The 16,691-nt window shown below is 43.3% G+C and overlaps 1 protein-coding gene across 1 annotated transcript; it reads right to left on the reverse strand.

Annotated features, from left to right (window-relative positions):
* Positions 1 to 2,027: 2,027 nt before the first annotated feature.
* DMRTC1B (DMRT like family C1B) lies at positions 2,028 to 6,164 on the reverse strand. Its single transcript, XM_078064174.1, has 5 exons — positions 5,952 to 6,164; positions 5,704 to 5,861; positions 4,895 to 5,031; positions 3,558 to 3,702; positions 2,028 to 2,569 (listed from the first exon to the last, which is right to left on the reverse strand). The coding sequence occupies exons 1-5, from the start codon at positions 6,149 to 6,151 to the stop codon at positions 2,457 to 2,459; spliced, it is 753 nt and encodes a 250-aa protein (XP_077920300.1). The 5' UTR covers positions 6,152 to 6,164; the 3' UTR covers positions 2,028 to 2,456.
* Between the last annotated feature and the right edge of the window lie 10,527 nt (positions 6,165 to 16,691).

A 16,691-nucleotide genomic window follows, 5' to 3' on the forward strand; every position in this document is an offset into this window, starting at 1 on the left:
CCAAACCACCCCCTCCCCCAGAGAGACTGTTGTTAAACACCTACACACATATCACCAGTTGAATTTGATCCACTCAGCAGATTCTCTCACGTGGGGGATATCCTCAGACCCAACCAATGCTGTTATAAAAAAAAATGAGAGTCAAGGCCTAACTTACACTATTCTACAAAGTGAGGTTTTGAATCTGTGAACTGGAGTAGTACATGACAAAAAAGGTTAGATATTTAATATTTATGACAAATTCCTACGATGCCCATAATATGCCACACTGAAGAGAATTTTTAAAAAGTATAGAGCAGTGTGCATACACACATGCACTTGTGTGGGGTGCATTTGTGTGGGGAGGTGGGGGCTGATGCATCAACATCAGGTCTAAAAGCTTCTGCATAGGAGGGCAGGTGGGACTCAGAAAAATGAAAGGGTTCAGGGCAAAGGGGCTCACTCCTTCTCCCAGTCTCCATCACTTCATTTCTCTTTTCCTCCCTCTTCTCATACCACATCCTTTAACTCTAAATGTACTTTCATTTTACCAACTCAGCTATGGGACCGTGGCGCACCTGGGACACAGTTGCACAGCCGGGTTTTAGTCCTTTTCCAGGCAACACGGCTTCCTCCCTCAGTGAATATGTCAGTTTGTTTATCTAATATCTGGGAGAGGAGGGGTTTCGGGATCACTGATTTAAGTAGCAAATGAGGGAAGGGAGGAAAGCATGAGATGGACGTCAGTCTTGCCCTATGGGCCGAGTGATTCGCATGGTTATCTGCCATTAGCAAAAGACGATAAGAAGCCTGACTTCTCAAGGCCTGAAACAAGAAAGCATAAGTTGTCATCAGATGTCATCACCATCAATCATCTTGGGTACGAATGAGGGAGGCAAGGCAGGAAGGAGAAAACATGATGGGAAAGGGGCATAGCCAATTGAGCTTTCTGTCTTCGGGGCGGGGTCTCCAGTTCTTCCTTTGTTTGGAACATCAGCAGAGGATTGAGAAACAAGGGCTGGTAAGATCTGATCCACGACTACATATTGCTACCTTGAGTACAAAACAGAGAGACTGTTTTTGAAAGACTCTTCTGACTGGATGTCTGCCGTTTCAATTTGGAACCTTTCACTCAACAGTTGAGATAGAGACAGAGATAGATCATTTTTTAGAAGGTAAATTATTAGCTAATTTATGGCCTGACAGAGAAGGGAGTCTTCCCCATCCATCGTTGGCCAAAAATTTCCCCTAAAACACTTGTGGTGCAAGAGGGTGGTATTAATGCTTAGCTCAGAGAGCTGCTGTGAGGCTCTATGTCTTTAGCATACAGGGGGCACAAAATAAATGCATGGTAATGATGCATCCTCATATTTCACGGGTCCGTTCAAAGTAGGCTCTGGGTCTAATTCACCTCCCCTCTTTGATTCTTCTGGCCCCGATTGGCTTCAGCGTCTCCCACTGTAAAATACACATTGGACTCGAATCCAACTGGCATTCACTTGGCCATGTGTTGGCCTGACTGGATGTTTTCTTTGGCCCACCTGTACAGGTCTTAAAGAGGAAACCAGAGCCAACATGTTAAAATGGAGGTATTCTACATAGATATCTAGAATTCCCTTTTCCTCTTGAAAAATCAGGAGATGTGGCGGTGCAGAGTCCACATTCCTGCATGGCAGCAATCGGCTGGAGCCAGGTGGCAGCTGGCCCCTTAGGTAGAGCATGCACTGCGAGTTGGCCAGAGCCTGTCTGGACTGCTCCACTCATTTATAGGACCTGCTTGACCCTGCAGACAACTCAATTTGGGGCCCTCCGGACAGCTGGAAACAGTCTATGCCAGGCAGAAGGTAGGCACTTACTTGGTCAATGAGTAAAACGCTTACCCTTCTTTATCTCTACCATTTTCTTGTCTAGTCGTGTTAAGAAGTCCCAGGTATTGAGTAAGGTGAGTGTCACTTTGGAAAGTAAAGTGAACAAGTCTGTTGGAGTCAGGATGGTCTATGTTATACTGTGGTAACAAACAACTCCTCTATCTCACTGCCTTACAACAGCAAGGGTTTATTATTTGTTCACACACATCAATCTAGACATGAAATGAACACACCCTTCTATTTTGACAAGCATGGATACATACGTGAGTGCACGGCTATGTTTGCAATCACAAGTCAAATGAAAACTCTGGCATATGAACATAGGACCTCCCACAGAACCCTATTTAGAGACTGATCAGCTTAGATTGCACAACCCTGTTTTTCTAAGAGACATAAAAAGGCCCCAATATCCAAGGCAGTAAGGGATGGAGGTACAAGGATATCCACCCTCAGCCAAGGAATTGCCCCATATAATAAAAAGGGTCTGAAAAGCTTGTAAAAGAACCTGAAGGTTAAAAAAAAAAGGAACATGTTAAGCATATTGGATATTAAACATTTTGCAAATGCATAAATAGGCAGCACTCTAGTGAGGCCTCCTCTTCTGGGCTTCTAGCTCAAGAGGGAGATGCACCCCAGATGTCCAATAGGCAGAGAAATGGAGTTGGCTGGCCTGGGTCGCAGAGAGGGGCTAGGAGGCTGGGGTCCTCTATCTCCAGCAGGAGCTGCACATAGAAAGGAAGCCATCAGAGCCAGGTCACATCCATTTCCCCTCCAGGCTCTCCCCTCTCTTCTGTTCCACCCGATCTAGGCTTTGTCACCTGGACTACACACTGCAGCACAGAACCCTTCCTCGCTGATTTGCTCATCTTGGGTCTTGCCTCCTCCGATCCCTCCGTCAAAGCCACCACATTTCTTTTTGTGGAGCCCAGGCTCTTTGCATATGCTCCTCCCTAGCTCACACGTTCCCTGGCTCCTCACCACCCACAGTTTCTGGTCGAGCCCCTCAGCCCGCCATTCAGGACCTCTGTGGGTGGCCCCCTCTCCAGCCTCATGCCCTTCTGTTCCAGCAGTTCCTCCTTCACTCAGGTCGCTGCTGCACCCACACACCCGTCCCCCACCCAACATTTTGTCCTGGCAAAGCCCAGCCTTCCCTCTCAGCCTTCCCAGGCATCTAGCTGTCCTCAGACTTCCTCTGGTCCTTCCACTCCAGGCTCATCTATTGAAATTTAGCCACAAAACACAAGGGAAGTATGAAGGCATCCAGGCTCCACATGGAGACTGGAAATCAAAGATCAGCTCTCCCTCCAGCCTGGGCTCTTATCACCTATGTATATCCTGCCCACCACAGCAGACTGCAGGGGTGTGGGTAGAAAGCTCTGGGCTGGGAGCGAGGAGAACTGGGTGTTCCACCTGATAGGCTGCATGCCCCAGTGCACGTCGCTGCCACTCGCAGGGCCTCAGTTTCCTCGTTTCTTGACGCCAGGGCCCTGGGCATTTGCTGTTGAGCACTGAGCTCGATAAACTGATGATTCACCATCATCAACCATCGACTGCCATCTCTGGCATCAGACCGAGGAGCTTGGGTGCCTGGGCCCAAGGCGGTTCAGCCCACTAACCCCGGCCTCCCAGTTAGGCCCTGCTTACGACAACGCCCTCCCATTTCCCAACCCTCCCCACCACCCCGTGTTCTCCTTTCAAGGACCAGGCTACCTGCCGCCGCGGAGGGCTGCAGCAGGGAGACGGAGCCAGAAGATGCCTCGGGAGAGTCTCTCAGAATCAGCAGAGCCTCGGCCGCTTCCAGCTTCCGCTGCCACTCTGAGGCAGAAACCGAGTCCTGGTCAGAAGCTTCAGGAGCCTGCAATGGAAAGGGTGTGAGAGAATGGGACCTGGAAACCCATGCCTCCCCACCTCATGGGGCCAGTGGCCCTTTAGTCCCGGGTTCCGCTGAGGGCCCCACCCACGCACCCAGAGTGGGCACCAGTGGGGACTTCAGCTCTTCCCAGTCACTAAGCTTGGCCACTGCCAGGGTTCTGGACCCTGCTCTTTGCCCAGGATCTGTGGCTGCAGGAGGACAGGGCTAAGGACGGATGGCACAGGGCTGGAGGACCAGCGCTGAGCATCTAGAAACAAGGAAAAGAGAGGCCAGGGGATTCAACCCTCTGACAGACACATAATACCAGTAGAGAAATAGGGCCAGGATCTTGCAATATCTGGATGTGGTGTTCTGAATGCCGGCGGGCAATCAGCTGTTGTGGCTTGCACAAGTCCTTTCCCCTGTTTGGTCTGTTTCCTTTCTATGTCCTTCTTCACTATCTCTCCCGAGACAGTAATTCCTGCCAGCATTTCCAAAACTCCCAGGGCAACGGTGACGATTGTGGGGAATCCCAGGTGTCTGTGTTCTAATCTGCAAAGCACCCTGAGAAGTGGGATCACGGTCCCCGTCCAGGGACTGGTTCTCACCTCCATATTCCCCAACCCCATGGAGCTTGAAGGACCAGCTTGGCTCATGTAATAGCCTGGAAGCTTTCTCTAATGACCTCTGGACTCTGCCCCTGGGCCCCGTGGCCCTCATCATCTTGGCACGTCCCCCCCTTTTCAACAGGACCTTCTATCCCATCAATCTGTTTCATGTGGAATAACAGCTTCCGTTAGTTGAAGTCCTGCTACGTGGCACGCCTTGGCCTAGTCAGTGCTTGTAAGTGTGGGATATTGTCCCCATCAGTACACTGCTAGTACACACTGGAAATGGAGGCTTGGAAATGTAATGTCACGTGTGCAAAGTCTCACAGATAGGCAACGGCAAGGCTGGGAGAGCCCTGTCCTTGCCCGCTAGTCTGAGATGCTGCCTTCTCCACTCCTCCTCCTCCTCCCCCTACCCCTCCTCCCCCTGCCGCTTCTTGTCCTGCTCCTCTCCTCCCCCTCCTCCTCCTCCTCCTCCTCCTCATCGGCCGCCTCCTCCTTCTGTCTCCCACGGCATCAAGCACAAAGGTTGGGCACCTGATAACACAATATACAACTAGCTCCATGTGCCTTCTCACTTTACTCACATGCTGGGCAGGGCAGGAGTCCTGTGGGGCTTCCTGGAAAGAGAAATTGTTTGTTGCATCTTCAAGGCTGCTGGAGTCCAGGACAGAGACAAAGAATTTTGGGCATGACCAGTCAGCAGAGCTCCTTGGGCGCTTGCCTGGAGGAGCAGAGAGCACAGGGTGGAGTCAGGCACCAGGCCGGCCATGGAGACGACATATGTATGGGTATGTTCTGGGATGAGGATAGGAGCCCAGAACGTCAGAGCTGAGCAGACCTGGAAGACCAGCCAGTTCCTACTCTTCATTTTCCACCTGGTGAAATTGAGGACCAGGGAGGACAAGTATTATTTCCCCAAGGTCATATGGCAAGCTGCAGTAGGGTTAGGGAGGGAACCCATGTCTTCAGGACACAGAGAAGAGTCTGGGCTGTGAGTGAGATGGGAACCTCCCCCACAGGCCCCAGGCTCTCCTTACCTCCCTGGGGGTTGCACGGGGGTGGGTGGGCCTCAAGCTGGGACATGATGTTCTTCTTCCCAGCTGTGGAAACCTGGGGACACTTTAGCTGAGCCTTTCCCCCTGACCCCACCCCACTCTTCCTCACCCCCAGTCTGAGGTCTCATCTCACCGTGGACCATTTTGACCCCCCAGATCTCTCCTTCCCACCAACACTTGGTAGATAATGTTGATGACGTCTATTAGGTGGGGCAGCTGAAGGCCCGAGGAGTAATTTGCCAAGGCCACATCAAAACTGGGTAGTAGGACTGGCGACAGAACTGCTCAAAGCTCCCTACCCCCACACCCAGACGCCCTCCCTGGCCAGAGACACTCACTGAGGGCTCCCGCTTGAATGGCCAACTTCTTGACATGGCTGTGAGCTTTGGGAGGGGAGGCCTCACTCCTTGTCAGTCCTTGAGCCAGGTGCCTTTTTAGGTGTGCCCCCTGCTCCCTCTTCAAGGCACTCTCAGCAGGCAAGACACTGTGGTGTTCCCTAAAGTGGGGGATTACAGGTCAACAGTCAGTCACATTTAGGGGAGGCCCACCCCCCACACCCACACCCCCTGTCAGACGCCATACTCACGAGAAGAAGGCACACTTGGGACAATCGCAGGCCTGGAAGAGGCAGGGGTGCTCCTGGTCCTTGATTTGGTCAGTGAAGCCGTGGTTGTAGCAGCGGGCACAGTGACTTACAGCTCTTTTAGGGCCAAGTTCAATCCCCCACAGGGCTCCGGTCTCAAGCCCAGTGGGGGAGTCGGAGGGGCAGCAGGGCACAGCAGGCATTTCATTGGGATCCATGGTTCTAGGGCCAGGAGTGGAGGTCAGGATGGCCACATGATCCCCTACCCTCAACGTACTTCCTCTGCCCTTTGAAAACCCCACCTGAGGTGCCTGGATTCTTCTTCACCCAGCTCACCGCTGAAATCACATCGCACCCACCCTTCTCACTCACGTAGCCTCCTTCCCAGGAAGCCCCACTCACGCATAGCCCCATTCCAAGAAACTCTTGGCATGGTTCCTGTAAACTTTCAATCCAATTGCTAATCTCCTTGCTTACCTTCCCTCTACATAGAACCCATTTTCAGGCATACACATGCACTCCTGTGCCCCCTTCCACAATTACTGCCCTCCCCTTCTCGTGGATCATCCTGTACTCTGCCATACCTCACTGTTTTCCCTGCCATCCACTTCCACAATTATCTTCCTAACCTCCTGCCTTCATTCCCTCCCTATTCATGATTTTGGCTACCCCCCCACACTCAATTCTATTATTAGTATGTCCTACATTCAACTTTCCTCTCACACCCCATTCTGATTTTCTTCCTGCACTCCACTGTAAGCTTAATTATTCTCTCAGCAAACCCCCACTACTTTAAGCTGACAACCCCTTTGTACCCCATAAAATTTGATTATGCTGCTGGATCCCAAGCCCCTCTTTCAATAATGATTTTTATTCATCCCTTCGATTGTTCATTGACTAGATCCTTGTGGAGCCCCCTATCGAATGCCAGACCCTGATCTAGTCAACAGCCGACCCCTCACCACACTAATTGTTTTCTTCCGCCAACAGAACCCTCTCTGCTCTCATGCAAACCCATGTATTCCCTGCACAGCCCCCCAACAGTCTTCCATGCTCCTCTTCACACTTCAACGGTTATGTTTGGGTACACCTTCCCCGTCCCTCACATCTGGGGTGCACCACCTCATCTCAGGCAGCCCAGTCATTCGCTGCCACTACCACATCAGAATCAAAGGATCAAAGGCAGGGGCATGAGCCCTGCTTCAGGTTCCAGAGGCCAGGGGTCAGGGGGCTGAGGCGAGGGTTTCCTCCCAGAGGTTGTTGCTTGGTGGGGGGCGGGGGGGGAGAGGGGACGGGGCAGAGTGGGACATCAGGAGGTACTCCACTGAGTTGGAGAGGAGAAGGAGTTGGTCATCCAGAGCAGGAGGGAGGGAGGAAAGAAGATGTGTGGAGAACAAGGGTCCTATTCCTGATGCCAGTCTGTGGTTACCTCAGCCACCCGCAAGTCGAGATCCAACAGCAGGGACAGAAGGTGAGAGGGAAGACCCAGCTCTCTCTCCCTTTCTCGCCCTCTCGCCTCCCTCCCTTTCTCGCCCTTCCCACAAAGGCCAATGAGCTTCCAGCGCTGCCTTCCTCCTCCCACGGCTGTGGGCGGTGACCAATGAGCTTCGAGTTCCGTCGAAGTTCACCCACCAAAGTCCCGCCCCTCTCGCCTTCCTCCCACTTCTCCGCGTGCTGGCTTTACTAAGCCAGTCAGTAACTCGTGAAGTGAGGTGAAGCGAAGCTTTGTGCTCCCTAAACCTTGTTTCCCAGACTTTTCTCTCTTGGGATGTGAAATATTATATGTGCATGCATATTTAACTCATGTCCTTGATATCCTGTAACTTACTCTTACGAAATTCCGCATACGTTTTTAAGATTCATCCATATTCCTACGTCAGGGATTGTCAATCAGGGGGGCAATTCTACACCCCCAGGGAACATTTGGCAGTGCCTGGAGTCATTTTGGTCCATCTTTGCCGTGTCTCTGTGTCTGAGCTCCCTCTTCGGTTCCACAGATAAATTTGTCTATTCCTGTGCCGATACTACACCATCTTCATTTTTACCTCTTGATAAGAAGACATCTTGATCTATGGTAGGGCAAGTCCCCACATCTTATTCATAATCTTCAAACATATCTTCCTTATTCTTCACCTTTTGCCCTTCCAGTATAAGTGTCAGAATCAGCATGTCACGATCCTGGAAAATTCATTTGCAACAGATTGGGGCTGCATTTTCATTAAATCTGTGGATACGTTCTGGGAGAATTGACCATCTTTAGGACACCACCCAGCCCTCCTAGTCACCAACATGGCATATCTCTCCGTTTATGTGGGGCTTCCTTAACGTTTCCATCTTTAGTTCAGTATTTAGTTTTATCTTTTGTACATTCAGATCTTGTACATCTTTTCTTGCATTTATCCCAAGATACTCTAGAGTGTTGTTGCTCTTGTGCATGTTATCCACTTAAAATGATATTTTCTAATTGTATCTAACTTACAGAAATCCATTTGACTTTTTAAAAACTATATTGACCTTAAAATCAGCCTCCCTGCTAAACTCTGTGATATCGAATCATTTGTCTTTAGACGTTCTGCAGTTTTTCATGAATCTGTGACTTACAGAAGCACAATAATCGATTTACAGGTTCCTTAAACCTGTACTGGCTGGCCAGGGCATCCACTACAAGGTCAAACAGACATGACCAAATTCGACCTCTTTGGGTTGTCCCTAATATTAAATAGAATGCTGCCAACATTTCCATAATAAAATGTGTTTCCTGGGGTTCACTGTTTCCTTCCTCCTTGACTTCCTACCCTCCTCCATTCCTCCCTCCCTCTCTCCCTCCCTCTGTTCCTTCCTTCTTTCCTTCATTCCTTCCTTCCTTTTCTTGTTTCCTCTTCCTTTCTTCCTTTCTTTTCTTCTTCCTTTCTCTCTTTTCTTTCTTTCTTTCTCCTTTCTTTCTTCCTTCTTTCTTTCTTTCTTCTTTCTTTCCCTTTATAAGACTAAGGAGTTTCCCATTTATTTCCAGTTTAAGAAGTTTGTCTTAAAAATCATGAATAGATTGAATTTTACTTTTTTGTCTCTATTGAAATGATCAAGAGTCTGTTTAGTTTGTTAATACAGTGTTATTTGTAGATGCTTTTTTCAAAATCTTTAATGAAGTTTACAATCACAAAAAGACAAAATTCACAAGTGTGTATCTCAATGAGTTTTCAAAAATTAAACATACACATTCAGTTAGCACCTAGAGCAAGCAACAGAATATGTTGGCAACACACAAACCTCTCTCATGCCCTCTTCTATCTATCTATCTATCTATCTATACTAATGTGAAGCCAGCTTTGCTCTCGTAGGATAAATGCAACTTCATTATGGTGGATCATCTTTTGTAGATACTGGTGGGTTCAGTTTGCTAAAATTTTGCTTAGGATTTTTATATCTTCTGCTCATGAGCAAGATCGACTTGAAGTCCCTCTTTCTCATACTAACCTTGCTGGTTCCAGTGTTAAGGTTTTCTAGTCTTATAGCCTGAGTTGGGGAATAGTTTCTCTTTTCTATCCTCTGGAAGTTTTTGTATAACATTGGGATTGTCTGTCCTGAGACTTTATTAAAACTTGATCACTAGGGTGCCTGGGTGGCTCAGTCGTTAAGCTTCTGCCTTTGGCTCAGGTCATGGTGTCAGGGTCCTGGGATCGAGCCCCACGTCGGGCTCCCTGCTCCGTGGGAAGCCTGCTTCTCCCTCTCCCACCCCCCTGCTTGTGTCTCTCTCTGTCAAATAAATAAATAAAATCTTTAAAAAAAAAAAACTGACCACTAAACAGCTGACGTACCTGTTTTCTTCAGTTTTTTTCCTTAAATTGTATTGTGGATAATTTCAAACATATACAAATAGGGTTTGCATATAAACTTACAATCTCCAGGTTCATCACAATAGAGCTGTGTGCCTGTCCCATTAGCTTGCTTCAGAATCCAACAAAGCCAAAGAGCTTGTGAAACAGATTGCCGAGCTCCACATCTATAGTCTCAGATTAAAAAATCTGGGGTGGGACCCAGAGTTTGCTTTTCTGACAAGTTCCCTGGTGCTTCAGATGCTGCTCGTGGGGGAACCACACTTTGAGAACACTGTACGAGAGAGAATAGTGAGGGAACCTCCAGGTATCCGTCACTGGGCTGCAACGGTTAACAACTCACAGCCAATTTCATTTCATATATATCTTCTCCCCTCCATCTCTTCCAGATTATTTTCAAGAAGATGCCAGAAATCATTTTATTTTATTTTATTGCGGAATACTTCATCACATAACTCTAAAATATGAGCAATCCATCTTCCTCAACTCTCTATTTGAAAATAGATTCAAAACACACAAAGTTGGACAATGAACATTCTTTCACCTAGATTTCATATTGTCCCATTGCTTTCTCTCTCCTTTTTCTTCTTTTTGCCTAACCACTCAAGTTCCAAACTCTTCATCCAATTACTTTGAAATGCATTCTCCTAAGAACTAGGATCTTCTCCTGTCTAACCATATTACTATTGTCACCTTGAAGAAATTTAACAGTGGCATGATAACATTATCTGAGTCCATATACAGTTCATATTCCAATTTCCCCCAGTTGCCCCAATGATATCGTTTTGAGGGTCAACATTTCAATCAAGTATCATACATTGCATTCAGTTGTCATGTCTCTTTAGTATCTTCTAGTCCCAAACAGTCCCTCAACTTAAATCTTCCATGACAATAACATTTGCCAAGAGCCTAGGCCTGTTTGCTTCCAATGTGTCCACAATATGGCTTTGCCTGATATTTTCCTCTCCTTTAGATGATTTCTGTTTCACATTCTTGGCAAGGATATTAAATAGGTGATGCGTAGTTCACATGACATCCCATCTGGAAGCTCCTAAGGTCAGTTTGTCTAGCTGTCGGTGCTGCTTTTGGCATGACTCAGTTTGATCACTTATTTATGGTATCGTTGGACAGATCAGTCCATTGTAATGGTATCTTTGTCTGTCTGTGACTTACAAACAGTCTGTAGCATGATATTTTGATACCATGTGGGTATTCTGTTTCCTCCCCACAGAATTTCACCTCTTGGCCTTAGTTTTTGTTCCTCGTTCTTGTCTGATTTGATTATTACTTGGGTGGTTGAAAAATGATGACTTTCTATTTGCTATCAAACCTTCCTACTTTTATTGGCAGACATTTTGCTGTAAAGATGAACATCCTTGCCCCCCACCCCCCACCTCGTTGCTGTTGTTTCTGTTGTGTTTGCAGCAGCAGAGAAAGATGAAAAGCCATTCAGATGTTGTTCTAAGCAATATAAAGGGAATAAAATGGACAATATTAAGAGAAACGTAAACAAGTTTAAGATGAATTGAGTAAGAATTCCTCTAACAGTCCAAACATAATGACAAAATCTATTGGCTGAAATTAACAACAACAACAACAAAGTTTTTAACAATTATTAAGAGGACCTGAGTTATAAATTTGTTCAGCTATAAAATGGCTTGGATCTTTTGTGCACACACACACACTCTCACACACATACACACAGTTTAGATGGACACATGCTAAAAATATAAATAAAAAACACTGTTTATTTCATTTCAGGACTTATGTTAGAAAACTCTGACTCCATGTATTACATTTTACAAAAAGCAGATCTTCCACTAAGTCTATATAATACAAGAACTTTCTGACAAGATGAAAGAGGAATTGATTCAAAATCTGAAAAAACAAATTCAAATACCTTTTTTTTACCATCACAGGAGTGGTGAGACATGAAACCCTGGCCAATTAATATTTAGGTACATTTTGTCTACAATGACTTTCCAATTTGCAAAGACATGATTTATAGCTTAAAACATTGAACTCGTGGCACAGATATTGTGGAATCCATTCTATTGCTTACAAAAGAGTTTGAGCTAATGGGGCGCCTGGGTGGCTCAGTCATTAAGCGTCTGCCTTCAGCTCAGGTCATGATCCTAGGGTCCTGGGATGGAGCCCTGCATCAGGCTCCCTGCTCAGCTGGAAGCCTGTTTCTTCCTCTCCCACTCCCCCTGCTTGTGTTCCCTCTCTGGCTGTCTCTCTCTGTCAAATAAATACATAAAATCATTTTTAAAAAAGAATTTGAGCTAATTACAAAAAAAATTGTTTCTGTCGTAAAGGACAACAATCTAGCTGTTATGCTGGAAATCAAATTCCATTGTTGTTTTAAATCAAGATTTTTGTTTCATTGATTTTCACTATTATTTTCAGTTTTCAACTTTATTCATTAATGGACTTATTTATTTACAAGACATAATTAAATATATACTGTATGCTATTGCTTATATGTGGAGTCTAAAAGGCTGAACTTGTAGAAACAGAGAGTAGAATATGGTCACCAGAGCTGGGAGTTGGGGAAAATTGGGAGATGTTGTTCTAGGGATACAAAGTTCCAGTTAGAAAATGCATTATTTCTGGGGATATAATGCATAGCATTTTGATTATACTTAACCATACTATGTTATACACTTAAAAGTTGCTGAGATAATAAATATTAAATATTCTCATTACAGAAAAAGAAATTATAATTATCTGAGGTGATGGAGGTGTTAGCTAACATGGTTGTAATCTATTACAATATATAAATATATCAAATCAACATGTTGTACAACTTCAACTTATACAACATTATATGTTAATTATATCTCAATAAAGCTTGGAGAAAAGAAATACAATGCATCCAGATTAGAAAGAAGAAATAAAAATGTCTTCATTCACAGACACCATGTTAATCTATGTAGAAAATCCAAAGGAATCTACAAAACAAGCTAATATGACTAAGAGGGGAAATTAACAAGATTGCAAAATACATAATCAAGATACAAAAAATGAATTTTATGCCTATACACTATCAGTAATTAGAAATTGAAATTTTTTAAAAATTGTAAATACTTAGGGGTGCCTGGATGGCTCAGTTGGTTAAGCGTCAGACCCTTGGTTTCAGCTCAGGTCATGATATTAGGGTCCTGAGATTGAGCCCCATGCTGGGCTCTGGGCTCAGTGTGGAGTCTGATTGAGATTCTCTCTCCCTCTCATTCTCCCTCCCCCTCTGTTCCTCCACCTCTCCTGCCTGCACACACACTCTCTCTCTACAATAAATAAATAAATTCTTTTTAAAAAATTATAAATAATGTTTTGCACAGCAAAGGAAACAGTCAACAAACTAAAAGGCAACCTATGGAATGGAGGAAGATATTAACAAATGACATAACAGATAAAGGGCTAGTATCCAAAATCTATAAAGAATTTATCAAACTCAACACCCAAAAAACAAATAATCCAGTCAAGAAATGAGCAGAAGACATGAACAGAGATTTCTCCAAAGAAGACATAAAATGGCTAACAGGCACTTGAAAAACTGCTCACTATCACTCAGCATCAGGGAAATAAAAATCAAAACCACGATGAGATACCACCTCACACCGGTCAGAATGGCTAAAATTAACAACTCAGGAAACAACAGATGTTGGTGAGTATGTGGAGAAAGGGGAACCATCTTACACTGTTGGTAGGAATGCAGACTGGTACACCCACTCCGGGAAATAGTGTGGAGATTCCTCAAAAAGTTAAAAATAGAACTACCCTATGATCCAGCAATTGTACTACTATGTATTTATCCAAAGGATACAAACATAGTAATTTGAAGGGTCACATGCACCCCAATGTTTATAGCAGCAATGTCCACAATAGCCAAAATATGGAAAGAGCCCAGATGTCCATCAACAGATGAATGGATAAAGAAGATGTTATATATACACAGACACAATGGAATATTGCTCAGCCTTCAAAAAGTATGAAATCTTGCCATTTGCAACAACATGGATGGAACTAGAGCGTATTATGCTTAGTGAAATTAGTCTGTCAGAGAAATACAAATATCATATGATTTCACTCATATGTGGAATTTAAGAAACAAAAGAGATGAACATAGGGGAAGGGAAGGAAAAATAAAATAAGATAAAAACAGAGAGAGAGGTAAACCATAAGAGACTCTTAACTCTAGGAAACAAACTGAGGGTTGCTGGAGAGGAGGAGGGTGGGGGGATGGGGTCATTGGGTGATGGGCATTAAGGAGGGCACTTGATGTAATGAGCACTGGCTGTTATATGGAACTGATGAATCACTAAATTCTACCCCTGAAACTAATAATATAGTATACGTTAACTAATTTGAATTTAAATAAAAAATTTAAAATAAATAAATAAATAAAAATAATGTTAAAGGGGAAGTGGGTGGGGTGGTGGGGTAACTGGGTGATGGGCATTAAGGAGGGCAGGTGATGTAATGAGCACTGGGTGTAATATGCAACTGATGAATAACTGAACTCAATATCTGAAACTAACGATACATTTTATGTTAATTATTTGAATTTAAATAAAACAGGATAATAAAAAAAAGAAGAAGAAAAGAATGTTAAATACTTAGAGATCAATCTCTCAAAAAATATGCAACACTTGTAGACCAGAAAGTATAAAACATTGCTGAGAGATTTAAGAAAATCTAAATAAAGAATGCACCCTGTTTGGAAGATTTCATATGTTAAAATGTCAATAATTCCTGTATTGATTTATAGGTTTCTCGTAATCCCAATCAAACTCCAGAAGGTTTTATTTTCATTGTGTTCAGTGTTTTAATTATTCTTAATTGTGGTAAGATATACATAACAAAATTTAGCATTTTAACTATTTTGGGGGTGATGAAAAGTTTCTAAAGTTGTTGTAAATTTGCACAAATACGTAAATATACTAAAAACCATTGAATCATATACTTTAAATATGTGAATTTTGTGATATGTGAATTACAACTTGGCAAACCAGTTCTGTAAAAAATTTGAAATTAATTATGTAGGAAATAAAATATAGTAGAATGAATAAAATGTAAAACCATTTTTACATGCCAATTCAAATAGATAGTTGTCTCAAGAGCTTGATGAAGTAAGGGGTACCTGGTTGGCTCAGTTGGTTAAGCATCCAACTCTTGGTTTCAGCTCAGGTCTTGATCTCACGGGTCATGAGATTGACCCCCAAGTCAGGTTCCATGCTCAGTAGGGAGTCTGCTTGAAGATTCTCTCCCTCTGCCCCTCCCCCTACTCACACTTTCTAAATAACTAACTAAATAAATAAATCTTTAAAAAAATAACTTGATTAAGTAAAATAAGGCAAGAAAAATATACAGATTAGCAATAAGAAAAGAGACAACCACAGATACCAGACACTGAAAGAATTACATGAGAATAGCATTTGTAACTCATCCATGATCAATTTAAAACTCTAAAGAAATGGACATTCCTAAAAAATATATAAATGACAAAAATGACAAGTTGAAGTGAAAAACTTGAATAAACTACTATATAGGAGATTGGAATGTTGATTGGAGATCTACCATGAGAAAAGGCACGAGGGCCATATGAGTTCACAGTAGAATTTAACTTTTAAGAATAGGTAATCCTTGGGCGCCTGGGTGGCTCAGTTGGTTAAGCGACTGCCTTCGGCTCAGGTCATGATCCTGGAGTCCCTGGATCGAGTCCCGCATCGGGCTCCCTGCTTGGCAGGGAGCCTGCTTCTCCCTCTGACCCTCCCCCTTCTCATGTGCGCTCTCTCTCATTCTCTCTGTCTCAAATAAATAAATAAATAAAATCTTTAAAAAAAAAAAAATAAATAAATAAATAAATAAATAAATAAATAAATAAATAAAAAGAATAGGTAATCCTTATTGGGAATGGCTGCTAATGGGTATGGAGTTCCTTTTGGGGATAATAGAAATGTTCTGGAATTAGTGTTGATGGTTGCACAAAATTGTTAATATACTAAAAAATCACTGAATTTTACACTTTAAAATGGCTAAAATGGAGAATTTTATGTTATGTGAATTTTATCTTGATAAAAAGCATTTAATAACAGATAAACACCAATGTTATCTAAATTCTTCTAGCCATAAAAAAATCTATAGAAAGTTTTCCAATACCTTTCATAAAGCCAGCATTATTTTATTACCTAAACCTGGTCAGGACAGTAGTAAAACAGAAAACTAGAAACCAGTATCACTTATAAATAAAGATTTAAAATAAAAAAATTTAAAAAGATTTGCAAATAGATTCAAGTGATGAATCCAAAGAAAAATACTCTCTAACCAAGTTGTGTTTATTCCAGAAATGCAAGTGTAGGTCCATATCTGCTATTCTATCAACATAATCAACAATATCCTACCAACATTAAAAATTTCAAGAAAGAGCACCTGGGTGGCATAGTCGGTTAAGCGTCTGACTCTTGGTTTGGCTCAGGTCGTGATCTCAGGGTTGTGAAATCAATCTCCACGTTGGGCTCCCTGCTCAGCAGAGATTCTGCTTGAGATTCTCTCTCCCTCTCCCTCTTCCCCTCCCATTTGTGCTCTCTCTTTCTCTCTCTAAAATAAATAAATAAATCTTTTTAAAAACTTCAAGAAGAAATCACAATTTTATTAACAGGGACTAAAAATATATTTTATAAAATTTAGCAGCCATTATTGATAAGATTAATGTAAGTGTATATATATATATATATGTAAGTATATATATATATATATATATATATATATATATATGATTAAAAGAAAAAATATATATAATGACTATTTACAAACAAATATTATCCAAAACACTAAGACTATTTAAATCAAAGTCAGGAAGTGGATAGGATGCATGTTATCACCACTATTATTTAATATGACCTTGGAGGTC

The sequence above is a fragment of the Halichoerus grypus genome, chromosome X, assembly GCF_964656455.1.
Source record: "Halichoerus grypus chromosome X, mHalGry1.hap1.1, whole genome shotgun sequence".
Lineage (NCBI taxonomy): Eukaryota > Metazoa > Chordata > Mammalia > Carnivora > Phocidae > Halichoerus > Halichoerus grypus.

Bases quoted from the DNA above. Each gene is read 5' to 3' on its own strand.
- DMRTC1B (XM_078064174.1), bottom strand. From the start codon at position 6,151: ATGCCTGCTGTGCCCTGCTGCCCCTCCGACTCCCCCACTGGGCTTGAG. The intron at 5,862-5,951 runs GTGAGTATGGCG...CCCCCACTTTAG, and splicing joins CCCAAGTGTGCCTTCTTCTC to GGAACACCACAGTGTCTTGC. The intron at 2,570-3,557 runs GTAGCCTGGTCC...TTCTATGTGCAG, and splicing joins GCAGCCCTCCGCGGCGGCAG to CTCCTGCTGGAGATAGAGGA.